This window comes from Pholcus phalangioides, unplaced genomic scaffold (genome assembly GCF_987345545.1).
Source record: "Pholcus phalangioides strain wild (caught in Gottingen) unplaced genomic scaffold, Ppha-v1.0 ptg000002l_1, whole genome shotgun sequence".
NCBI classification, from domain to species: Eukaryota; Metazoa; Arthropoda; class Arachnida; order Araneae; family Pholcidae; genus Pholcus; species Pholcus phalangioides.
The window spans coordinates 7,754,024-7,781,359 of NW_028301595.1; the positions used below are offsets into that span (position 1 = coordinate 7,754,024).

The window sequence follows — 27,336 nt, forward strand, 5'->3', positions numbered from 1 at the left end:
CCCTCGGTGAGACTTTTAACAGGTCCCTTCTACAGTTAATTTATAGCGTGAAAAAGCAAAAAAATGATAACGGTCCCTGGCCCCAGTGCTAGAGCCCTGTCAGCCTCCCCCCCCCCATGTGGGGGCCATGGTAGTGTCTCATTTCCCATTGCTTGTGATTTTGCCTATAGTTGGCAACTTTTCCCTTTTTTGGCATAATTTTTTGGCAATAATCGAAAATGTACCGTATTTATCTTAAAGAATTATGGTCAGCCTAATGAGTCTTCTGGCTTCTCCCTCGACCCCATCCTGTGTGTATGTGTTGGAACGTTGAGTGATGTTAGAAAAGTTAAATTTATCTACGTGATGGGTTTATTATATTTGAGAGTGTCTGTGATTTCGAGATGATTCCCTCCCTCTTCAATTTAATCTTTTTTGGACTCGGGGATGACTGAGTGACTGGATGATCTTTATCCGAACAGAAAACAATAAGCTATTTTGCATAAATATGGACGTAATAACAATAATAGGTTCGTGGGAGTGTTTGTTTCGCGTTGTATAAATTATAACAGACCTCGGTTTGTGTGACAAGATAAGAAGCATTCCTTCTTCACATTCTCTCAGTTTCGTTAAGAAAGGAAAGAAGGAAGGCTTTTTTTTTTCTTCCACTCATGAGTCCGTGATGATGCTTTGTTTTGACAGCTGCTGTTAAAAAAAAAGAGGGGGGGAGGGCTTTATTATTAGGCAACGATGGAAACCGTACAAGACACGCCTATGCTGCTCCAGCAAGAAACGGTGTACGGCGTGTCGCCCGGCGAAGAGTGTCACGTTATGTCCGAGAAAGTGCAGAGCCTAGCCAATGGCATATACCAGGAGTTCGAGCGGATGATAACCAAGTACGACGAGGACGTCGTCAAGAATCTCATGCCGCTGGTCGTCAGCGTCCTGGAGCACCTTGACATATCCAGCGTCGAAAACCAAGAGCATGAGGTCGAGCTAGAGCTACTGAGAGAAGATAACGAGCAACTGGTCACTCAATTCGAAAGGGAGAAGCAACTTCGAAAGACCTCTGAACAGGTAAACAAACAAGAAGCGGTAGGGGGGGGGGGAAACCAAGTCATAATATTGCATCATGTTTTCACTGATAACTATAAGTATTTTGTTTGTAACATGCAATTTCATAAAATTTAAATATGTTATTCATGTAGTTCAGGGTGTCTTTAATTCATGCGGAAGTCTGTTCATACATGAGGAGGGGCTGTAACCCAGGGTGGCAAATTTGAGAAATTGGTGGTCAAGATCACTAAACGGGAGAAAAGCAAAAAAATTTGTATAGCTTGCAGGTGATAAAACCATAAATGTGCTTCTGCCCAGAGCAAGGGGCTGGGTCAATGTGTGACTAAACAAGTGACTAGAACAATGTGTAACCATGTGAGGGATCAAAAAAATACCTAGAAAGCCAGGAACTGGCTCAGTGAGTGGCCTAGAGAGCAAGGGCCAAGATCATGAGCAACTGAAAAGGGACCTAAAGTTTGTACAAACATGTGAATGACCTATAGAGTGTATAAGCGCAAAAGAGTTGCCATAGTAAGTGAACATTTGCATTGTCACCTAGAGTTTGGCATGCATGATTAATAGCTCATGCAAAAGAAAGCACTGTGCTCTTATTTGGTTGACACTTTAATTTTTTTCTGAATTTGCCAAGCCCTGTTTACCAAAATAGTGATTTAGAAAGTGTTCAAGAATGTGACAGATGAAACGAGAGACCTAGAGAATGTGCAAGAATGTGAGCAATCGAAACAGTGTGCTAAAGTGTGAACAACCAAAAGAGTGACAAAGAAAATATACAATCATACGAGTGATCAAATGAGAGTCGTATAACAGACACAGGCTTATTTGTAGGAACAAAGTAGCAGGGCGCAAATTTGAGGAATGGGTAGTCAAGAAACTTAGACCAAAATGCTGAAGGGCAGCATTATTTGTGTTGCCCGAAGACGGCAAAACCATTTATCTGCCTCTGAATCTGTGGTTCACTGAGCCCTTTATGGCTCTGTTTATGGGTTCCAAGGCTAAGTACTTTTTCTAGCTTAGCTAGAAATACCCATCTACCAATTAATATGCTCACTCTCAGAAGTTTTAACCACATCTCGTTTTTTTTCATGAGACTTCTACACTTGAAGCTTCTGGGATCATCCCCAGGTTGGTCCATACATTAAGACCGCACTGTATTACTCCATACAACTATTTATATATCAGATATAAGATTTTTCTCTATTTATCGAAAATTCATATGCATGCAAGTTCTGTTAATAAATTGGCGCTTTTTTTTATCCTTTTGAAAGAGATTACTGGAGTTGGAGTATTCTGTTGATGATGACAGGAGAGATCTGCAAAGTAAAGTTGAGAGCTTGGAATCCTTGGTACGAATACTTGAGGTCAAAGCAAAGAATTCGTCAGATTATGGTACAGCCAGTCTCTTCTTTCTATTAATCGCTCTTCAAATTATTTGGTTGATATTTAATTTTGCTCGCCATAAATCTTTATTTAGTTTCACATGTGCCCCTTGAGTTGTCATTTCACGTTGTACAAGGCTTGTTCAAAAAGTGTTACACCATAATTTTTCACTCGTTAACCAATGAAGTTAGGGAGGCGTTGGTTTGCCGCATATATAGTGTCCCACAATCGACTGACAGTTTTTTAAATGGGATAACAAGAAAACGGTGACAGATATTAAAGTTATTCTTGCGGAATATGAATGTGTAAAGTCAGGGATTTCAGTTGCATCATTTATGTTGCTAGTTAATATATAGTTATTAAAATAAAAAAATAATGGACACCCTTTGCCCAAAAACCCAATTAGAAAGTTGTTGCCCTGTCTCTCCTGGCACCAACAAAAAAAAAAAAATTTAAGTTGCAATATTTGCTGAGATATTTTAATTGAGAAAAAAATTGGAAGAAAGTATGGGAAGAACAACAAAAAATTAACGGACAACTCTTCTTTCCCAACTTTTCGCCGATTTTTGAATTCTGGTATCTCTGCAAAAATTTCTACTTAGAAACATGGAAAATTTTGTTGGCATCGGGAGAGACAGGGCAACAACTTCCTAATTCGGTTTTTTGGCACAGGGTGTCCATATAAAAAGATTTTTTTATTTTAATAACTATACAAAACCCCTAGCAACATGAATGATGCAGCGAGAATTCCTGATTTCGCACATTTATGTTAGAATGGCTTTAATATCTGACTATTTTCTTGCTATCCCATTTTGAAAATCTTCACTTGATTGTGGGCCACTACGCATGTACGCGATCCTAGTCCACATGCTTGAATTTTTAACTGCCGGCAGATAGCCGATGAATAAGTACGTGTAAAGTGAGGAACATTGCATTTTCTTTTTTGACAAAATGGCAGGAAAAACTTTAAAAACACTACTGCATTAGATTTTGTATGAAGCTTGGTGATTCTGGAGTGGAAACAATCTGCAAGATTCAACAGACCTTCTGAAATGTAGACATAGATGCCACACCGATAAAGGAGTGGTTCAACCACTTCAAATCAAAATGGTGGCACATCAATGGTGAGTGAAGCACATTCTGGTAGGCCCTCAACATCCATGAATGAGATTGTGATTGACCAAGTGATGTGATATCATTCAATCACCATCAGAGAACCTGCTGAGGAAGCGAGCATTAGCATTGGATTCGTTGATTCTATTGTGACTGACGATTTAGTCCTCAGAAGATGCAGTGTCTAAGTCATGCTGACCGTCGTCTTTGACTTCATTTTCGTAGTTCATCATGAGTATGCATCACGTGGCACAACTATCACCAAGGAGTACTGGGGAGAGGTTCTGTGTCACAATTGGCAGCTCAGTCATGCTGTAGCGTTAGCTGTATTAAGTAGCGTTCAAGTTTTTCTTGCTATTTTGCCAAAAATGAAAATGTAATAGGGGCTCTCTTAAGACGGACTAACAGCTTCTGCAGACAGACAAAAATTCAATCATGAACATTAGGATTACCTCTATAGGCCTATAAGTGCATCAGACTACGCCTTTCTAGCTTTATTACTTCATGTTTGAAAAATTATGGTTGTATATTTTTTGAAAAAACCTTGTACATTTATACGTTTTCCAATTGTGTATACCTTGTTGATGCAAACCTGAATTGACCTCAGAAATTTATTTTTTTTCTCTAGATGGCAACTCAACTTTTTTTTGAAATTTAAAGAAAAATAATTTTTCATGTTATGTCAGCAATAATTTGAATTTTTCACTTTTAATTCAAAATTTCATATACTGTGAAACCTTGATATAACGATTTTCTGCGAACCAAGGGAAGAAAATCATTGTAGGGGGGGATTGTCAAAAAAAAAACAAGAGGTAATATTTTCATAAAGTGTCATCAAATTTATGTAGTTGTTGGCATCTTTTCTAAATCAGTGTTATCAGTACCATCAGAAAACACACTTTTGAGTATTTATTTGCTGCAAAAATTTTTATTGATTAGTTGATAAATAAAACTCAGATGTATTGTCCCTGTAAAGAGGTTTATCGCAATGCACTTTGTGCATCACAAAAAAGTAGCCATATAGAGAAAACACTTCATCAACACTTTCGGTGATAGGTGGTGTTAAATACTATTATTAGACATCCTTGAAGAACTAAAATATGTGATGAGATTAAAAATATATTGAAGGATATTTCAAGCAAAATGTATTATTCAATAGGTTCTTTTTTGTAATGTACTGTCATCATACTGTACTGATGTCATCACTATTAGCTTCTAGGCTTGAAGAGAAGGAAGTGGAGATGAAAAAAGAATATGCGAAGCTCCATGAGCGATACACAGAGGTATTTATCAGATGATTCGTGCTATGTTGTAAGATTATGGTTTCCTTTAACGTCATTAGCCATCTCTCTGCTCTTTTCAGAACTAACTTGAGTAAAACAATATATAATTTTGAAAAGGTAGATTGTACCTAGTTAACATATTTTATAAGTGCTAGAAATTTTTTTTCACTTAATTAAGAAAAGTAAAATTTATTCCAGTTCTATTCCATAATAGCTTGTGGTAAAATGTTACTGCAGCGCTTCAGGTTATTAATTTAAGTAAAATGAGCGAAACAACACGAAAACTGTGTCAGCGCTAAAAATATTTCCAATGCTCCAAGATTCTGTTAAACACTGATTATGCAAGGTTATTCAATTTTTTGAAAACGAAACTTGCTTTTGTGTTGTGTAAAATATTAGTACTGTTTTTCTATAGTATAAGTTATTGTGTGTGTGAAATGTTAGTGATGTGTTTAATTCTGTGCATTATGTCACTGAACTACAGAGTTAGTTTTTCGACGTGAAAAACCGGTTTTGACATGACAAGCATCAAAAACCATTAAAAACCTAAATGAATGCTTTTGGATGTTATTTTGAACACGATAGGTTGATAAAATGGTGAGGAACTTACTTTTTTGTATATTACGTTGTATTTTTAAACACTAATTTATTACAATAATTAAAACTAAATATTAATTATAATTTGCAATTTTGAATTTTTCAAGATGGTCTAGAACAGATGTATAATTTTATGGTCCATTTTATCTAAACTTCTGATTACCTGTGTTCAGTTTCCTAAGCGAAATAGATCTGTTTATTCAAAATATTGAATAAATATTAATAACCTAATCCTGTGATCTCTCACAGGATTAGGTTTTGACCTCAAAAACTTAGTATTAAAACAGTCAAAAACTTGTTGTCATTGACAATTCTTACTTTTTCACTTACAATAAGTTATAGAAGCTTTTAAATATATGCAATCAGCACTGTGAAATTAAAGGACATTTTAGTCCTACAATTGTTATATTTTTATTGCTAGATATACTAATATTATGCGCAATAAGGGGATCGTTTTAAGTATCAGTGATTATCTAGAAAATTTAATAAGAGAAATCAACATTACATATATGGTGTAAAAGAACTTTTCAAACACCTGTCTGTTATGAAAAGTGTACAGCAGATAGTTTATATCAGTACACATATATAAGCAGTTGAAGAAATTTTGGAATGTCAAGAATCATCTTAAATTGAAGAATATTGAATCGTTCCATAGTTTTTCCTTCCGCTTTTATGCTATGCTCTATTCAAATTGTATATTGTACATGAAAAAATACACATATTTTGTCCAGAGTAATTCTGTAGAGAGCGGAAAGTTATTTTACAATTATATTAAGCATTTATTCTTAGCATAATATAGTGACTTTAAACATTACATACAATCAGTGTGTGCATTTTCAATGGCAATATTTAAGGTTTTTGAGGTGACAGTTTAAGCTGTTCAAAACGAACGTGTCAAAAACCTGCCACCCCTGCTGAGCTAAATTATTCACATTATGATATTTGTTCATGGATTAAACACTGTTGCAGATTTAGGGAGAAATGTTATCCTTAATTAACTAAATTCACAGGTGTATATACCTAGGTGTAAAACATGCAGGGAACTATCATAAAAATGCTTAAGGACAAGACAATGGGTTTTTTTTTAATCAATCAAATGTAATTGAGTATTAACAGTTGCAGTAACATTTCAATGTTGAAATGTTAAAGTTGAAAGATTTGCATAGTAAATATCTTAACTGACTTTAAATTAAAATATTGCTATCAATTTGAGATTAGAAGTAGAAAAAAGCACCTAGTTTGAGCTATTTTTCAGAATGTGCAATTGCTATCAGAAAATCGATTTTTCTATTACTAGTATAGAACAGGGCTGGACAAATTTATTGCCTGACATGCCCGAAGCATGTAAAAATTTTCACTGAGCACATTTTTTTTTTCAATCACATGCTCGCATCGGACATGACCTAAATGTTATTTAGGAGCTATTGGTCATTATTTAATTTAAAGCTGGGACTTCATTAGGCAGTTGTGATGTATTAAGTCAATGTATTTTAATTTTTATGGCCCTAAATATTTTGCTGCTTGGTGCTGCTCTCATCCTTCACACCTGTTTGATGGTGAAGCGCAAGTCGGCTAGGATTCCATGAGCGAAGGAATGAGAACAGTGACTTATCAACTTTTCCAGACATCAACAGCGAGAAAAATTATAATAGACTGATCTTAAATTTTCAAGCAGTTACCACGTTAATTTTATAAGCATCAATAGTCCAAATACAAATTTGATCCTGAATCCAATAGTATGTCTTAACATGAAGGGCGGGGGGCTAATTTTTATTATATTAAAAATTTGTGTATTCATTACACAATTTTTTTTTTTTTTTGAAGGGGATTATGTGAATAACTATTACATGAAGCTATTTTGTGTATTCTTCTACCAATGTAAAATAATTTTTACTATGAAATAAGTAAATCCAGTAATAGTAAACTGAAGAGCCAAATAAACCGGTAAAGGCATGCGTATGCAAATAAAGAGATATGGAACCAATCAGAGTATGGCGCTGCGGTCGGCAATGCCTATATAACACAACAAGTGTCTGGCATAGTTGTTAGATTGGTTACTGCTGCTACAATGGAAGATTATCGAGGTTTAAGTGAGTTTGAACGTGGTGTTATAGTCTACGCACGAGAGATGGGACATTCAAGCTGATGGACGTGTAGGGGTATGGAGACAACCTCATGAATCCATGGACCCTACATGTCAACAGGGGACTGTTCAAGCTGGTGGAGGCTCTGTGATGGTATGGGGCGTGTGCAGTGGGCGTGATATGGGACCCCTGATACGTCTAGATACGACTCTGACAGGTGACAGGTACGTAAGCATCCTGTCTGATCACCTGCACCCCCATTCATGTCCATTGTGCATTCCGACGGACTTGGACAATTTCAGCAGGACAATGCGACACCCCACACGTCCAGAATTGCTACAAAGTGGCTCCAGGAACACTCTTCTGACTTTAGACACTTCCGTTGGCCACCTAAATCCCAGACATGAACATTATTGAACATATCTGGGATGCCTTGCAACGTGCTGTTCAGAAGAGATCTCCACCCCCTCTTACTCCTACGGATTTATGGACAGCCCTGCAGGATTCATGGTGTCAATTACCACCAGCACTACTTCAGACATTAGTCGAGTCCATGCTACGTCGTGTTGCAGCACTTCTGCGTGTCATGGGGCCCCTACATGATATTAGGCAGGTTTACCAGTTTTTTTGGCTCTTCAGTGTAATAGTTAGTATTATTTTAAGTCGGGCCCGACTAGCCATGTAAATTTTTGGAAATTTGTCCAGCCCTGGTCTAGAATATTGTTTTTATCACTTACATGGGTTCCCATTCTAACTCCCTTGTTAGTATCGTAATGGCTTAGTTAAAAATGCTATTCAGATTATGGGTTTTTGATGTTAACTCTGACATCAGTTCGTTCTTTTGGTTGATTATTACTGTTCATTGCTTGAGACTATTTCCTGGATGATCTAACTTGATTAATTATATAATAATTTGCAGGTTTTCAAAGCTCACATGGATTACATGGAAAGAACAAAAATACTGTTTGGTAATGAAAGAGGTGAAGCCATTGCATCTAAGCTAAGGTAGATATATTAGTTCTCGCATTTCAGTACCTGTGTAATCCTCATCTATGTATTGTATTCCTCCTCATTAGCCAGCATGCTGCAAAAATTGGAGAACACCAATTTTTTGAATGTTAGTGTCTGGTCCATTTCTGGCATGTGGGGAGAAACCGAGGTTTGATGAGGATCACAGGATAAATTCGAAAGGCCAGTTTGAAAGGAATTTAACAAGAACCAAAAGACTTTTTTACCCATCATTTGCTTCCACTAGTGGAAGTGCATTGCAAATGCACCGTCCCACATAAACGGATACAGGCTCTCCAATCACTCGGGGGAATCATCCAAGGAATATAGTAATGGTCATATAATAACGCTAACTTATGCAGTGAAAAAAATTAAAAGTAATTTCAACTTCAAAATGTGTAAAAATTTTAGGATGAAAAATAGTATTGATAGCGTAAACAAAAAAGCTAATAACTTTAAACGAAGCTTTTCCCATTCCATGATATATGTCCTGCTCATACTTCACGAAAATTATGGCATTTTCCATGACTTCAATAAGTGGCATCTGCTGTAAATACAAAATTGAATTTTTATATAGAGGCACTCCAAAACTTCTTATATAGACCAAGACCATGTAGGTGAATTTCATAATTGCATCGCTTTTATAAATAATTTTAGTTATTAGTGTAAATTCTTGTTTTTAATGAAAAAAACCATTTTCTGAGAAATGCTGTAATAATTTTTGGAAAATATGTTTATTTTTTCTAATTTATTTCAATCAAGGCTTAGCCAGCTTCAGCTCAAATCAGGATCTTTATACAGCATGAGTTCAGAAGATTCGTCCGTGAAATCGTTATCAAGTCCACAAGAATATGCTGGCCTCACACCACCTAATCAGATTGTGGATTCATTGAAGTGTTTAAAAAATGAACTTCAGGTACTAATCGCGCATTTAAAAGATATTACAGTTTTCATTTTATGTACTCTTAGGTTAACAATTTTTTTATATTTATACTTCATCTTTGCATAATTTTGCAATTTTAGTGTAATTTTAAAAACCTGGGGGAAAAACATATTGTTAGGTGAAGATATTTCGTATAAAAAATATACTGTGTCTTCAAATTATTTTTTGCTGTGCATCCACAGCATCAATCAACATATGGCGAGGGAGACCAGCATGCTGTGAATACCCATATTTTCATGCCAGTAAATTTCATTTAGATTCCAGATAATTCTCAACTATCTCAACAGAAGTATTTATTTTGAATTAGCTGATTTTAATGCTTTCGGCACAGTTTCTGATTTTTTCTGTTTTACTGAACTACATTCAGATAGCTTGAACTTTAGGGGTTTTTTTTTTTTTGATACCCCAAATCTTGATTTATTAAGCATTTTTTTAGCATAGATTAGATGAGGTGAAAAGAAACATAGATACACTGTGAAGTATTTTTTGTTCCTTGATCACATCTGTGCAATGTTTTTCACAAAATTTGTAGAATGCAGTACTGTAGTTATTGAGCTATCTGTATATGTCAAAATAATTTTTTTCTGAAATAATGTTTGGATCTGAAAGTCTATCCCACTTACAATGTTCCCATCTAGAAAGTTTTTCTACTTAATGCTACTTATTTTCAGGGTCCCAATTTTCATTTATACTCATCAAAATTTTCCAGTTTGAATAATTTTCCCACTTACAAAGTTCTTTCATGATTGTTTTTGAAGAACATTATAAGTGGAATCCACTGTGGTTACCCTATATTGTTTATTTCCCTCTTCTACACTGGTGTAAGAAATTAAGAGAATTTGCAGACTTGGTTGATTATCTCTAGAACTACTGTACCGATTTTAATGAAATTTGATATGTACATACATTGATACAATACAAAACAAATAAAAAATGGGTTAATAGGGGGTATGGTCCCCTCTTACAGGTATACAAGGTCTCGCAGCGTGATTTCATACTTGAAATAAGGCAGTTTATCATTTCCTGTAGCAAAGTGATCCCACTCTTTCAGCAACGCTGTTTTCATTCCCTGGATGGTTCCCGGAGGGGGGGGTTGCGAGTTGCAATTGCCCTCCCCAGAGCGTCCTAGACATGCTCTATAGGGTTAAGGTCTGGATATCTGGCTGGCCAATCCATCCAGTGAATAGCCTCACTCTCTAGAAAATCGTCGAGCAGAAGAGCTCTGTGTGGCCTCGCGTTATCGTCCATTAAAATGAACTCGGCCAACTGCACCCCTGAAAAGGCGACATAGGGCTCCATCCTTATACCTCACACCAGTCACAGTGCTTCTTTCAAAGACATGGAGAGGTGTGCGGCCATCCAACATGATGCCTGCCGAGACCATTAAACCTCCTGCGCCATAATGGTAGATTTCGCGGACATTGGAGGGTAGGTATCGGGTCCCTGGTTCTCTCCATATGAACGTACGGCGAGAATCGGTGCTTAGGCTGAACCGGGAGTCATCAGTGTAGAGAACAATCGCCCATTCATCCATACTCCAATCTCTATGCTCTCTGCACCATAATAAACGGATTCTCCTGTCCGTGAGCGGGACGCAAACCGTAGGTCTTCTTGCAAACAACCCTCTCTCATGAAGTCTTTTGGAAACAGTCACCCTTGATACACGGGTTCCTGTTGCTGCATCCAAGTCACGAGAGAGCTGAGAAGCTGTAGCACTCCTGTTACTCCTTGCTATAATCGACAAATGGCGATCTTCTCTGGCCATCGTGGCTCTTGGACGACCATGCCCAGGCTTTCTCTCGATGGATCCGGTATCCTGGAACTGTTTCCATAAGTTACACACGCCGCTGGCCGTTAAATTGAACTCTCTACAAATCTGGACTTGAGATTGGCCTGCTTCTAGCCTCCCCACAATTCGCCACCTCATTCCATCATCTAAACGTTGGTTACGATGTCACGGTGGGAAAATAGGACACTTCCCTCCCCCTTTGACAAAGAAGCCTGACATATTTTCAACCCAGAATTGTCATGTCAAATAAGTGAAATTTGCTAAATGTAAATATAATTGTGTTTGTCGCGTGGAAAATATTTGAGCTTCTGTCTTTATATTAATGGGGAAAGCTGAGCTTAATCTCGTGATTGTCGAGTTCCTTTCCTCTTGTGTTATCATTCCGTCTGATATTCATAAAATGCCCAAGATCTGAACCTCAGATCGTTTGTATATAGTGGACACACACTCTTTATGCATCACACTGTATGTGTTTGTCGGAAAATCCTAAATATTAAATGCTTTGCTTTGACGTCTCAATCATTTGAGCTCAACAACAAATTCCTTGAATTTTTCTGATTCTTGCTGTAAAATTTTGAGAAATTCCGAGTTAAATTGAACAAGAAAATGCGTGTTCTTTTGAATAATATATCCTTTCTTTTGTGAGAGAGACACACCTAATGATCCACTGATAATCAAAGATATTATCGCCATCTTGATGAGTCAGTTTTTCTTGTTCCCACATGAACGCGTCCCGTACGTGTAAAAGGAAGATAAGATTCCTTTTCTTTTTTTTCTTTCTCTCTCACTGTTCGTAATCTGTTGTATATTTTTTTTTATACTTGAAAAGCCGATTTTTCGCCTTTTGCATATTCTGAGTCAATGTTTTTTTTTTAAATAAGGGAAACAAACATTTTTGTTAATCAAGAGTTAAATAATTTTGAGACCGTGTGAGTATTTCAATTTTAAAATTATATTTTTTTCCCCCTTTTTCTCTCCACTGTTTCCAATGCAGTGGGGAAGGAAAAAGCTTTGAAGGAAAAAAAAAGGCTTGTGTTGTAAAATATTTTGAGGGAGAGAAACTTTTGAAATAATGTTATATATGCTTGAAATTATTCTCTGTCATTGAGAAAGTGTTGAATTTGAATTTTTTTAAGAATTTCCTTTGTTTGAATTTAAATTTTTCGGCATGTCACGAAACAAGAATATTTATATATGATGTCGCATATCGTTGGAAAGCTAATTTTTTTCCCCACACAATGATGTTAATGTTTTTTGATTTTGATGAATATTTGTGCATTTAATCGGGAAATCTTATATTGAAAATTATTGTTGCCATTATAAACTTTGCTGAAAGCCGTTCATTTTCTTAAATCGACCCCGTATTGAGAGAATCGTTTGGTTTCATGTTTGTGTTCGCGCCTCGTGATACAATTGGGTAAAATTTTGGATGACGCAGTTTGCGCGACGAATTAGAGGATGCGCTTTCTCAAGCCCCGCCCATCACTCAATTTACATATTATCACTGAAAAACTTTGGAGGCGTGCAGTTCATCGGGACCAGTTGCACGAGAAAGAGCGGTCCCGCCGTTGAAGAATCCTCCCCCCCCCCCCCCCCCCACGTAACTTGAAGGTTCCCCCGAAACTCATAAGTCCCAAGTCACTCAAACCCTATTTAATTTGGAACTGCCAAAAGTCGTAACATTTTACTTGAAGATGTAAGCTCAAGAAAAACAGTATGAAGCATCGTCTCGTCATATCAGTTGCTCCCAACTGATCCAGGAAGGAAGGTTTACTGTCATGCCAGAAAGATGAAGCCCAGCAGCTGTCTCTTGCAGTCCAGTCCAAGGATGGTACTTCGACCACACTACCCCGAGTGGTAGTACAGATGGAGAACTTTGATGCTCCGACATCGTAAAGCATGTGCACGGACCATTGCTTCAGCAGATACAGATGACATTAATCGTTCAATTGGCCAAGTAGATTCGCCCGTCTAAGGATGACATGAAATAACGAACTGTCCGTACTGAGTGTTCAAGTTAAAGGGAACTGTTCATCGAAATCCGGTTGTCAAGAATGAAGTGACCTTAATATAGGAGATAGTGAGTAAAATTTTCTCTTTCAAATTTTGTTGAGTGGTTGGGCAAATACCAAACTGCAGCGATATTTAGTTTCTTGTGTTTTGCACCCAAATAATTTTTAATTTTTTGATAAACAAAGTAAGGTATTTCAGCATCGTTGTTTTTTTTTTGGTATTTTGTTTTTGACTATATGAATTAAGAATTAAAGAACCTAATGTGCATTTAGACCTCTGTGTGTTGACATATTCCTTTTTCTTTGTGACTTAATTGTTTCGGTTAAAATGCTGTAGTACATATTTATTCAGGAGAATTACTCACCGACACACAAAGGGTTGTTGCGGACACGGTAACAACTCAAAAATGGTACCCCACTAATATGATCACCAGGCCAAAAGTTTTCTTTCTTGGAGTACTGTCAACTTAAATAGTACTCAACAATTTTGCACCACAACAACTCATTTTTACTGTTACAATTTGAAATTAACCGGTTGCTGCAAAATAACACCAAGAAATTCGCCGAGGTGTGCTAGCGAACGAAATGCGTCTTAACTTAAGCGTGCTTATAAAGCCTGTTTCTCTACTGGCTCCGCCTACACACACACGTGTACGCTTACGTATTTGACATACAAGATTTTCATTTTTGTCTAGAAGCAGTGGTTTTACATTCAGTTCAGTTCATGAAATTCGATAAAATATGCAAATTCTCTTAATTTATTTCACCAGTGTAATTGGCTTGTAGATAGATATACTCAACCCTTATTTCTATGATTTTTTTTTTAATAAATTGAAAAAAAATTATGAAACTGATGCACCCTAGTTCACATTTCATTCAGATTTATGTATTTCAGTAATAGAAAAAGAATTCTTCCATTAATTTAGGATGCTCAGTCTATGAAACCTCATCTTATGAAACCACCTCAAAGTAAGTTTTTCATTTTTTCTTTTGCTCCAATAATGTTTAGTAAGATTTTATATTTTTTTTAACTTCAGGACCTCAATTATTATTATTATTTAGCACAGCAATGTTGAATTTGAATCGGTTAAATGATTATATTTTTAGCAAATATTTCTACTTGACTTTGTGGTTTAATAAATGATTAATAATGAACGCTGTATTTCAGAAATGATGAAAATATTTTTTCTCCTATATTTATGCCTCCCAGGCTCAATGATGAAAATGAAATAAATTTGTTTTTTAATTGCTCAATTTTGTGTCTGGAAGCTAAAAAACATAATTAAATAATTGGCGGCATTCATGGCAAATATGCAGCACTATCGTCTGTTAAATTTCTCTACACCCAAGCAACACCAAGAAAGGGTCAGGATGATAGACCAAATATGCCAGGGCTAGCTCTGGATAAGCCAAGATGTGATTAATTAGAAAATTTAATCATTTAGAATTTTCATGGATTTTTTTTTTTTTTTTTTTTTTTGTCATTTTGAAAATGGTTAATTTTTTCTTTTGCAGAAAGTGGTTGGATTGATGGTTTTGGCTCTGATCTCACAGACATGTCTCTACCATCAATGGCAATTGACGACGATCTGAATGATTCTCTTGTTGATGGAAATGAATCAACTGTTCAAAGGTATTTTTTACTCCTAGAGATTTTTTTTTTTTTAATCTGTTCCTTCATCAACGTTGTGTATGATTTCATGTTCACAGGATACTTTGACTCTGAAGCAAATAGTATTTTCAACAACGCCATCAGATTCGCAAGAACTCCTGTTTCTCATAACCAGGAAAGAGTACGAGTATTTTTTGCTATTCAAAACATAAACTTCGAATGGAAATCCCAGTCTAACTTTCATCAGTAATAATGGACAAAATAAATATAACATCTACGTGTTACTTTTGAAAATTTTGATTTTAATTCATTTCACTAATATGAATTCTACATTTTGATTTCTTTGTGGTATGTATTAAGTTATTAAAATTTCAATCAAGAACTATTCAAGTAATAATTCTTATACTATTGTACTCAGGGAAAATAGGAGACCCAATACCTTGTACCAGGAATTAAGTTTTCAAGAGCAAGACAATGGTGGTGATACAGAAGATGGTGCAGATATTGCAGGTTTGCTGTTAAAAATTTTTCATACAGATCAGTGTTATCATTTTTTTTAAAATACAGAGTTTATGTGTATATCAGTGTTTCTCAAAAAGTGTGTGTTGTAGCTTCTGGGGGCCGTGAGCTGTTGATTATTAATGTGTGCCTATTCTGTACTGTGAAAGGGTTCTTTTGGATAGTTTTCTAGGGCAGGGCTGGACAAATCCCAGGCACCAGGTCGTCATGGCAATTAAAAAAATGGTATTGGCACCTGTAATTTTCCTTGTGTAGTTACTAAATTGTAGGCTGAGAGCAGCAAGAAATATTCAAAATATATAGCAGTGTATCTGCTAACATGAAAAAAGGTCACTATGCTCTGAAAAATCAAGACTCATTATTTTGACCTTTCTCCTCCGTTAAAAAATTTTTGGCTTTTATTTTAGACTTGTTCTAGGGAGCCAGAAACAAATGATGACTAAGACAGGGAGCCATGGGTCGTAAAAATTTGAGAATCATTGCTGTATGTAAATAATTTAATACATATGAACTGAAATACACACATGCAATATGCAGTGTGTAATACACATAAAAGGAATAAATGAAAATATAATGATTATAGAAAAAAAATTCAAAAAGACAAAAATTTAGCTGTGGAGTAAAAAACATTTTTTTTTAAATGTTTCTTTGCGGACTGTGGTAGACTGAAATTCAAATGGACCTTTTTTTTCTCTGCACGGATTTATAAAATTTTCTGCAGTTTTGAAAATTGAAAAATCTAAAACAGGGTCAAGTGACAGAACAATTTTATCAAGAATGGGAGAAATATAATAAAATTAGAATTGGTTTAATACCATGGTTCTCTGATTAAAGTCTAATTTTTATTATAAATTTTAAAAATAGTGCATTTCCCACTTAACATGGTAGCAGGCCTGGTATCTATCAGAGCCCTACTCGTCAAGAAGGGAATTTGTCCTTTCAAATCGTACTTCAAATATTGAAGAACCGGACACGTCCTGCTTCATCTAGTGTTATTGAAAAAAAAGTGTTATTCTGGTGGCCAGTTTACCTGTTGTGGCCTCTAATTTTGTATTTACAATTAGTTTATCGATAGGGAAAATGGGGAAGGTCATTTGTGTGTGGATGCTTGGAAAGCTGCTTGCAAATTTTTGCATGATTTTGAAAATGTCTCGAAAGTTTGCCTCATGACTAAAACAAATACAAATAAATACAACGCCACAACAGGCAAATTGCCCAACGAGGTGGCTGACTTAAGAACATCAGGGATCCCCGAGCCATTTTTTGGAGGCCCTACCTACTACTGCTGCTGATTTTTCATATATACAGTTAAACTTTGTTAATAAGTCACTCGTGGGGTACCAAAAATATGACCTCATAAGCAGAGTGACTCGTTAAAAGTAAGCCATGGCCTTGCTGATTCCTGTCTTTCTATGGAAGCATTCATTCAAAAACATATATTTATACAAAAATTTAACGTTTTCGCCACGTTTTTAAGACAAATAAATTCAACTGGTCGAATGGTCGACGTGTTTCGGCTCTTCAATGGAGAGCCGTCATCAGGACCTCGTGGTCAGAACTCACACGAATGAAGAGTGATGTTTACGTCTGGTCGTCCGAAGAGTTCGCCTTTGTATTTGCTGCGTCCGAGTGGTCTTTGGATGCGAATTGGGGAGCCATCTGTTGTAAAGTGTTGAAAGTTTTTTCACGACTGAGGTTAATAAAGCCTGTCCAAGCTGACGAAATAGGTGGTGTGTTTCTTCCATCATTAACGAGGAAATTCTGGCATGTTCTGATGAAGTATCCCTCGAGAAAATTCAATTCCGAATTGTGTGTTGCTTTTTTAAAAACAAATGCTTTGTCAAAATCAAAATGATGTGAATGTTGCCAACAGTGTTGGGCAATAGCCGAATTATCCGTCCGTCCCTTCTCAACATGCTTTCGGTGTTCGAGAACTCGAATATTTAGATTTCTTCTAGTTTGGCCAATATATCCATTTTCACAATTCTTGCATGGGATGAAGTAGATACCAGATTCTTTGGAGGGTGAGATAGGATCTTTCAGATGGGAAAAGGTGAGTATATTTGTTGGCTGGAATATTGTATGGAAGTCAAATTCAGACGTTGTTTCAGGAAAGAAATTGCACCGCTGATGGGAATGTTAGTAAACATAGATTTGATATCGAAGGAAATCATTGTAGCGTTATCTGGTTGAATGCTGCGGATCATCACTCTTCATTCGTGTGAGTTCTGACCACGAGGTCCTGATGACGGCTCTCCATTGAAGAGCCGAAACGCGTCGACCATTCGACCAGTTGAATTTATTTGTCTTAAAAACGTGGCAATTTTTGTATAAATTAAAACCAGGCAAAGTTACTCATTTTTTGTGATAAAAACATATATATTAGTTATTCAAACGAGTTCAGTCATGAAAATTGATTACTCGAGTTTTTATTAATCAATTAATGTTTATTTGATACATAATTATGCATTTGTGCAGCACAAAATATTACCTTTTTCAACTTTTAAAAATTAAAAAAATTTTCTGCATGTGTATGAGAACCAAAGTATTGTCGTCGTGTATGACAATTTAATTCTTTTGGAACATTATTAAATGAAAATTAAACATTCTTTATGAGTTCAAAAAAAGTAATTGTTTATTTTTCACTGAAAAAACCACTGGTGAGTTTTGTTTGTGTGGAACTAGAAGCTGAAGTGATTCTTTTCTTCAAAGAAGATCAAAATTGGAAGTTGTCTGTTGTGCTTTCCAGTCCTGATACAAATTTTCTTAATGGATCGATTTTTCATATTCCTCCACTATAAATCTACTTTGTTTTTAAAGGTGAACAAACTTTTTTAAAAATTTGAGAATATTCTGACAGTAGAACATCTGTAACAATTGTCCAGCTAAGATTTGTTTAAAACGTCAAAAGCCAACATAAATATTGACTGGCTTAAGGCTTAAACTTAACTTTTTTTTCTGTCTCAACTGCTACTGTCCAAGGAAAAAAAATCCTGTTGAACCATTCCCAAATAAGAAGTCACCCGATATTAAAATAATCTTTCAACAAGCCTGCAGTGAAATGGGAGTGAGAAAATGGAGGCTTCCGCTTGAAATGCTAGGTAGATCTTTGACATGATAAGAGTGAACATTGAACTTATTGTGTATATTGTATGAAGAGTTTCTGATTTGAATGGTAATTTTCAAAAGAGTGCTTTCGCAAAAATAACTCATTAAGCGGAGTGGGATGACACATTATCAGGAATTTAATAACATTAGAACCCCCCATAGATGACAATTGGCATTTCCAAAAAGTGACCTGTTAAGCAGAGTGACATGTCAAGGTGATGCACTAACCAGGTTTGACTGTGTATATCTTTATGAAAAAATAATATGTCAGCTTTATACTACTGTTACTTTTCTGTCAGACCACCTTTCCCATGTCGGAGGTTGTGCACTCCTGCATAAGACCTTTTAAATGAGAAAATATCTTCAGCAATGATTTCTTAAGTTGAAACCATTGTTTGTATGTATGTATGTAAGTCAGTTTACACAAGCGTTTTGGTTCTTAGCATGGTTACCAGTTGGTTTTGGCTGTAAGTTATTGTACCTAATTTGCATGATATACAACTGGAAAGTATATTAATTCTTGAAAATTTCTGAGTCATGTTAATCTTTGTTTGTGTCAGTGTGCTACTAACAGAGTTGTAGTTTATTTTTTCTTGTAATGGATTAACTATCTCAATTTCAACAATATTTATGTTGTCTTTTGACTAATTTTTTTTTTTTTTCAAAATTATATTGGTGTGTTTGTGTATTCTAACATTTCTCCATGTCTAACAACTTTTTTTTACTAATTTTATTCCTGCTGTTGTGGTTCTAAAATAGCTCCACCAGACAGTTTCTTTGGTAAGATACTATATCTTTTTTTTTTTATTTACAACTTGATACATTAATTTAATTCAATAAAAATTTGTTTTTCTTGCAGCTGTTACAGACCATATGTCATTCTTCCCAAAACTAGTCCTGCTCTAAAATAGGAAAGGTTATTGTATTAAATTGTAATTGTAGAAAGATAAGATCAATATATACATCCCCTGTCCTTGTTTCAGAAAATGAGATAAATGTGGCATTTAATAAGTTTTTATCTTGGTGACTGCAATGAAACTTTTTTATGCTTAAATTTGTAAGGACAGAATTACCTACAAATAAAATGCATCAGAATGATCCCCTGCCCTTACTTACAATTAAATGAGTGTTAAAATATATTTATATATCCGTTTAAGTATGACTTGAATTTGCTGATTTCTTTGTCAAATTGAAAACGTCTGCGATTGTTTTGCTCCTAGAAAAAAAAAATTTTTTTGGGCAGTTTGTTATGTTCAGAGAAGTTCATAAAATTAATTTGTACTAATGATCAGGCAGATTTTCCTACCAAATAATATGTGCATATATTTTATATCATAATTTTCACTCTTTTTCATTATTTCAGGTATGGGAAAAGAAGTTGAGAATCTTATAATGGAAAATAATGAACTAATGGCTACAAAGTAAAAGGATTTATTTTAATTATTCTATTTAATCGTTTTTCTGCTATTCAGTTCTGATAACTTAATAAGCATTTACAGCTTCATTTAGCAACATTTTCAAAAAAAATTCAGTGATTTCATTTAAATAATTCTCTTCTTTCAGGAATGCACTGAATATAGTTAAAGATGATTTGATTGCCAAAGTGGATGAATTAACCAGGTAAAAAATTATTATAGGGTAATTCATTTTATTTGAAATTATCCTTAAAACATTGTAGTTTATACTGTGAAACCTGTATGAGACTGAAACTTGTTTAAAACGTAATCAAAATATGGTCTATTCAATTATTAGTGCTTTGATTTGCACTTTTATAAAATGGAAATCTGTCTAAAACAGAATATTATTTCAGTCTCTTGATGCTCCTTTTCGTACAGGGTACAGTAAAGTGTGTGAGTCTATTTTGTCAGATATGCCACTCTACTCTAATTAACCTGAGTCCTGGGAGCCAAGTTTTGTCAAACAACTTGGCTCTTTTTTTTTTAAAGTAAAATTAGATTTCTCTTGAAGAAAATTGTTATATTTTCATCATTCAGTGGTACCACTGTGAATCAAACTAATACTTGATTTCTAAAACCGTTGATTTTAAAGTATCACTGAAAAAAGTTTAATTTATATATTATGTACCAGTTGAACTAGGTTTAGTTACTTTGATTGCTAAATATTCTACTAGTAAAGGAAAACTTGAAAAGGAACTTGTTAACATGGGGGAATGAACATATCAGTGTAATAAATATTCACACCATATCTTTTTTTTATTAACTTATTTATTATTTATATACCACATACATCTCGGAGAACAAATAAAATCACCAAGGCAATCATAAGATCCATACTGGTGATCATAGATGAAAAATATAGTTTATTTCATGTACATAATCCACAGAAATATGTAATGCAATTATATATTTCTGTGGATTATGTACATGAAAATATATAATGCAATATAATGCATCGTGCATGAATGAAATGGTTTTCATTAATATTGTTAGAATTTATTAGATTTATTAACATGACAATTTTTGAAAAGAAACAAATATTAAAGAAAATGAAGTAAAATATCAATATTATGTGACAAACAGAAGTGTCAGTTTTAATAAAATGAAATGTCAGTCATTATAGTGTTTCAGAATTAGAATGAAAAATAAATGACAAATAAGCACCAAGACTTCAGATTGTATATTTTAAAAATATTGTTCAATATTAGTTATCCAAAGTATGAATTTTTTTAACTATTTCAAATTAAAAGCAAATGATTCCGATGATTGTCTTCTGATTCATTTAAAACTGTGTGAAAGGATTTACAGCTGTATGTTTTAACTTACATCATCCATGAATAACCTCTCAGCATCAGATAAACTACCCTTTCTTGAGAAGAGAGTGAGACAGTCTTGCAAGGGCTTGTGCTATGAATACCATTCCTGAAAGTCAGTAACATCTTAACTAATGAGCCTTAATTAAACAAGTGCTTTTGAATTTTCGAAGGGTTTCACTAATACATGTATGAAATGCAATATAATTTTTGACTTTCATTAACCCTCTGTTTGGCACAATATTGGAACTGGCAAGTTTGGGCGTAGGTAAAACAAGCTACTACTTCACCGCACACCAACTCCTGTCATACATCACCATACAGCAATTTCCAACCAATGGAGCTGGGTGGAAAATGAAGGCGCCATCTATCGGTGGTCGCCCTAGGCTCGGTAGGTAAAGAACTTGTTTCTGATGTTCTTTGGCTGGATTCAAACCCATGGGCCTTGACAGCAACCTTCATAGTGGAAGGCAAGCATCTTACCACTGCACCACTCTGGGCATGGTAAAACAATCATAAATTTATACCCATTAATTTTAATTTTGGTATTCTAAAAGTAATCACTGACCTTCATGGGGATCTTTCGACAAAAGTAAGTTTGCTCCAAACATCCCCTAAAGATAAGAGACTACTAGGAGGGGCGGACTTCTACCCCTTCTACGAGTGGAGGCAGAAACTAAAACATCTAAACTGTGCCTGTCAGGCCGGTTGCGCAACAGAGGTTTAAAATACCAAAAAAAGAGCCAAAAAATACTTGATCTTTTCCTATTAACTTGTTAGGTCGGCCTTACTGCGGTGAGAAAAAGCAAACCTTTTGGCATAAGCTTTCAGTTGGGATCTCACAAATAATGTGAATATGCAATTCCTTGTATAGAGTAGCACTTGGCTAAGATTCTTTAGTATACTTACTACTCATATTATGAAAAATATCTTGTTTATCAAGTCAATCTCTAAAATATTTTCAATTTTTCTCTTGTCTTGTGTGACATCGCTCGTTTACCAAATTTTATTATATTTTTTTGCTCGTCAGGATTCAAAGGGATTGCTTTTAATGTAAGAAAACATACTATTGTATGAAATGTATATTGTTAGCATTAAAAAAAAAAAAGTCTTTGCTCTAAGCAGCCAGACGAAACAACGAAAATAGAGATATTGATCCAAATATCAGCATAGATAACTTCTTCAGAACACATTTTATCCAAAAATCACTCACTCAAACTTTTCTTTTTTGAAAAGTGATGAATTTTAGTTCCTGTGTGGATCACCTTATACAATTTTGGAATGAAAATGCTCATTTATTAAAATGTTTATTAACGCTCACTACACATTCACGTCATTTTTCCCTAAAAGTTTGTTTTTCTCCATCAGATTTTTTTGAACCAAGTTTAAAGGTTTTTACATCATGTTCTTAGAAATGAGTCCCTCAGTCTTGTAAAAAAAGACAGATGTATAGAGAAAATAAAAAAAAATCTACAAACATACCTTTTTCCCTCCCCTGAAGTGAGTAGGACATTACCATTGGAAAGGTTTACATTTACTTACATTGTCAGTGTTGGAATTACTGACATAATTCAGGATATCACTGTAATTTGAAGAAATAGTCACTTATTATTTGCTTATTGTCAGGAAATAAATAAAAATTTGACTCAAATCCACATATTTGCAGTATTTATTTTAAAAAGATATTAATCTAATGTATGTAGCTGATAGAATGAAAGTAAATATTTCCATTTCATAGTGAAACTGAAATACTCCAAGGTGAGATAAAATCATTACAAGCTGTCAAAGAACGTCTGAAGCAAAGAGTTTATGATCTGGAAGATGAGCTGAAGAAAACAAAGGAAGAATCTGAAAGAATAAAAGCCAAATTTGAAGAAGAGGTAAATAGTCAACATTTGTTTTTTTCTCTTCGACTCAAAAATAAAGTTGGAAGAAATGTTTCAAATAATCAACATCCCTCTTTAATGGTGAAATTTCTAATGATTATGAAATGAAAAAAAACTGCTCATGTTTATTTATATGTATTTTAGGCTCCATATTATACCTGTGTGGCATATGGGATAAGAAATGTCTGGAAGAGAGAGAGCAATTAAAAATATTGCATCAGGGTTTCCAACAACAGGGAAAGTCAGGGAATCAGAAAATGGTCAGAGAAAATGTGAAATATTTGTTAAAAGTCAGGGAAAATTTTAAATACTTGGGAAAAGTCAAGGAACATCTGAAGGGGAAAAAATCAAAGACAATAAATCGACATTCAAGTGGTTTATCTTCACTTTTTTCCATAGAAGATTATTTTTCAGTTCCCCTAAAAGAGGAAAAAAAAAATCTTTATCAAAATTGCCCTCCAGATCCTGTACTGAGAGAAATGTCTTATCAGTTGAAGGGTGCGATTTTACATATATATACTGGAAAACAATGTTGGCCTAGAGGTCACTGAATCTGCCCTCTGGGTAAATAATGAAGGAATCTAAAGTGGAGAGGACCCTCCTTCCCATTGTTGAAAACAAAGCCAATACCAACTCCAACTTCTTTTTTATGTCTTCTGAGAAAAAAAAAAAATTATCCTCTTGCTTGTTTTTCCTGCCTGAGGGTAGAAAATCTTTGTATTATACGTTGAAGCAATGATTTTAATTCAATTATCTCTGCCTGAGATTTCAAAGGAAACTGGTATTGCATGCAAGATCATATATACAATTTGATTTTGGAAGGGATGGTTGTGCCAAAATATTAACGTTCTGTCTGTCATGTGCTTTTCAATGGTATATTACCGAGAAAGAGAAATTATATAATTTATAGTGATATTGGCCGGTTTCAAATTATATATGCACGTGACAGTGTACGCACTTTTTGTCAGAGAAATTTTGAAATTTATTCTGGGACAGTCAAGGGAAATTATCAACCAAATTTTGCTGGAAACTTTGTGTATGTGTTGTAATTACAATTATCAAAAAAATATATTTAGTCATCTTTTAACATTGTTTGCTGAGAAAATCTCAGATTAAAATTTTGTTCCTGAGAATTTCTCATTTAACATATTGGATTTAGAAAAGAAAATGAAGTACATGAAAATCTTGATTTAAATATTTTTTCTAAAATTTTCATGTACTTAATTTTCCTTTCTAAATCCAATATGTTAACAATTGCTCTGTCCTTCAACAATAATCTTGCACTCAATATCCTCATTTATACTATCCCTTGCATTCAATTCACTAGAGGAAAGAAACTATAATAGTTTACTTCTTTTCCTGAAGATATATTAGCTACTTGTCTTGAACATGGATTTACCAGTTTTTCACTGTTACTCTTTGCAAGATGGGAACAAGTTATAAATCCTATTTTCCCCAAAAGTAGTAGGATCAATGGCTAACAAAAAAGGAAATGAGAAAAAATAAATAGTGCAAGTGACAAAAAAAATTACTGAGCTTAAAAATTATTTTGAGCTACAAAAAATAGATGAAACATACTGTACATGTCAAGGATTTATATCAAATTAGTGTTAAAATCAAAGTAGCCAGAGATTTGCTCTTAGCATGATTAAAATTAAATTGTTTTAAATTTATGGCAAAAATAATTGAACTTCACAGACAACTATATTTTGTTTACGAGCAGGTATGGAAGTGTCTTTTAATTTTTATGTTGAAATTTATTGAGGGATATGTGTTCCAATTTTGTCCTATTTCATGAAATTTTATATGTATATGTTAGACACACATATACATACAAACCAGGACTGTACAGGGCATGTAATTTGAGATAATACAAGCTGGAATCTGTGTTTTATATACGAATGTCTGGCATGTGGTTGAAAAAAAATACATGCATGGTCAAAATTTTTACATGCCCCAAATTCTTACATCCCTTACACAAAACTTTCTAGCATGCACCACTTTGTTAAAATTCCTCGGAGGGGATAGCTTATGAAGTGTATTATGCTATATACTGGTGGTAGTTTTCTTGGGATTTAAACCCATCTGCATCCTTGCTGTGAATTCACTACCTGTGCCATATCACCACACATTGATAAAGAAACTAGTTTTTGTGCATTCTGTGTATAAATTATTTTGATGTTTGTGGTAAGGGTTACATATAATTGTATTACTTTACTCCTGGGGAGGGGGAAATTAGTTTCCTCTGTTGATTGTGGTCTGTGTATGGTTTTTCTGTACATTTCCATTTCTTGATTGTATTCTGTACAGTCAATCCAAGAAGTTTCAATTTTTTTTTTTCCAATATTGTTGCTTGCATATCAGTTTGCAGACATGAATGACTCTCCTCTGAATAGTGATTGATTCTCATTTAAAGCATGTGACTAATAACTTTCCATGTCAATTTAGTTTCTGATAATGTGCCTGAAATTAACATCTTGCTCTTACCAAATGTGGATATCTGGGCACCTTTCTCATGCTGTTTGTGTTTGTTATATTACTTATTCCTATACCATTTAATTTTTTTTATAGTTAGACATACCATTGGCTCAAAAGAAAAGGTTCACAAGGGTTGAAATGGCCAGAGTTCTCATGGAAAGAAACCAGTATAAAGAGAAACTGATGGAACTTCAAGAAGCTCTCAGGTGGACTGAAATGATTAGGGCTTCCAGGAACGACCCCTACGGTGATCAGAAAAAGAGTCAGTCATCCATCAGGAAGTTGTGAGTAATTTAGTTACTTTTGTTTTTATTGGTATTTTACTATTTAAGTTCTCTATCTTATCTTTTCCATTTACTTGGTTTTTCTGTGTTTATTTATATTAAATTTGGTTTCAATTAGATTGAAACTGTCAATTCGCCTGTGATTTCTGATGATTTCTAAATTGCAAATCTATTTATTCTATAGCATTGTTTGGCAAAATTCAGTTTCAGGAATAGCTTCTTGATATATTTTTTTATCTTTAATTTTCTAAAATAAGATGTTTGAAATTATGTAAAAGAAAATGTGGAGATTTTTCTGTTTTAATATTGAAAAGTAATCAATACATATGTATTACAATATATTACTCACATAGGAAAATTTCTTGTCGACAGATCTTATTTTTAACTGTATTTATTCACTGCAAATAATATCAGATTGTAGTTTGTTGCCTCTCACATGCTTTTTCAAATTTTGGTTTGTTGTATTACTAAGTTAATATTCAAGGAGACAACCCATATTTTTGTAACATGGTTTTATGAATCATGTGGAGAATTACCTTCTTTTATACGATACAATTAATTTGTTAAGATTTAAAAAAATATGTGTACAAATCTGCTGGGTTTCTGAAAATTCGCTGGGTTAACTTTTATCATTTCTGTTTACAGATCTTGTTCAATTTATAATTTTATTCAAATTTAGGATGACAAGAATATAGTTGAGCTCATTCATAACCAAATACATGGTATTTTTTCTATCTCCTGTGAGCTTACAATACAGAAACAACTTAAAAAGATTGTTTGTAATTTCTTAAAATAATTCTCTCTTGAATTTCATATACAGTTTATGTGCCAAAAATCTGCAAATTTTCATCTTTTACGTGTGTAACTTAAGGTCTGTAATTGAAGATACTGAATCAAAAGTTAAGAGCATTAAATACTATTCTTAGAAATGCTAGGAATAGCTCAGGCTATTCTGGGAATTACTGTAAATTTAATCCAATGTAAAGGCAGTCTCTCTCATCTACCTTTCATTAGCTACTTGTTTCATGTATTAACTTCAAAATGTGACTTAGATAATTTTGAATTGGTAAAATACGCTTTCTTTGATCGCTTTCTTTCTAATATTTCAAAACTGTTAGATATGGGTCCAATGAAAATTTTTCAAAGTATATTGATAGATATTGAATCATCTTTAGAATCCTGAACTTAATTTGCTATTGAGTTTTATCACCATCTAAAAATCTGTGTGGGAATTGTGGTATCATGCTTTGTGTTCTGTTCAACTTTCTATCCAAAACTTTTTGAAATACAGATTCTTCATGTAGCCAGGTTGTTGTAATGAAAATATAGGATGTGGAAAATAGAATTTTGGCAGTTATTTTTATGATTAATATTGTTAACAATAGTAATGTGGAAATCTAAGCAAAACAAATAAACA

General features: G+C 34.3%; 1 protein-coding gene across 3 annotated transcripts in view; it reads left to right on the forward strand.

Annotated features, from left to right (window-relative positions):
• The first annotated feature begins 276 nt into the window (after positions 1-276).
• Positions 277-27,336, forward strand: part of LOC149089314 (C-Jun-amino-terminal kinase-interacting protein 4-like) — a 48,829-nt gene continuing 21,769 nt past the window's right edge. The window contains exons 1-13 of one of the 3 annotated variants that reach the window (XM_089237779.1): positions 277-1,056; positions 2,322-2,442; positions 4,759-4,829; positions 8,430-8,515; positions 9,281-9,434; positions 14,189-14,231; positions 14,778-14,895; positions 15,293-15,384; positions 19,261-19,281; positions 19,865-19,922; positions 20,065-20,121; positions 23,010-23,151; positions 25,729-25,919. In XM_089237779.1, the coding sequence (XP_089093905.1) occupies positions 730-1,056; positions 2,322-2,442; positions 4,759-4,829; positions 8,430-8,515; positions 9,281-9,434; positions 14,189-14,231; positions 14,778-14,895; positions 15,293-15,384; positions 19,261-19,281; positions 19,865-19,922; positions 20,065-20,121; positions 23,010-23,151; positions 25,729-25,919 (1,481 nt within the window). In that variant the 5' untranslated portion in view covers positions 277-729. The remainder of the gene's footprint in view (positions 1,057-2,321; positions 2,443-4,758; positions 4,830-8,429; positions 8,516-9,280; positions 9,435-14,188; positions 14,232-14,777; positions 14,896-15,292; positions 15,385-19,260; positions 19,282-19,864; positions 19,923-20,064; positions 20,122-23,009; positions 23,152-25,728; positions 25,920-27,336) is intronic. The other 2 variants (XM_089237798.1, XM_089237788.1) reach the window with 2 other exon arrangements.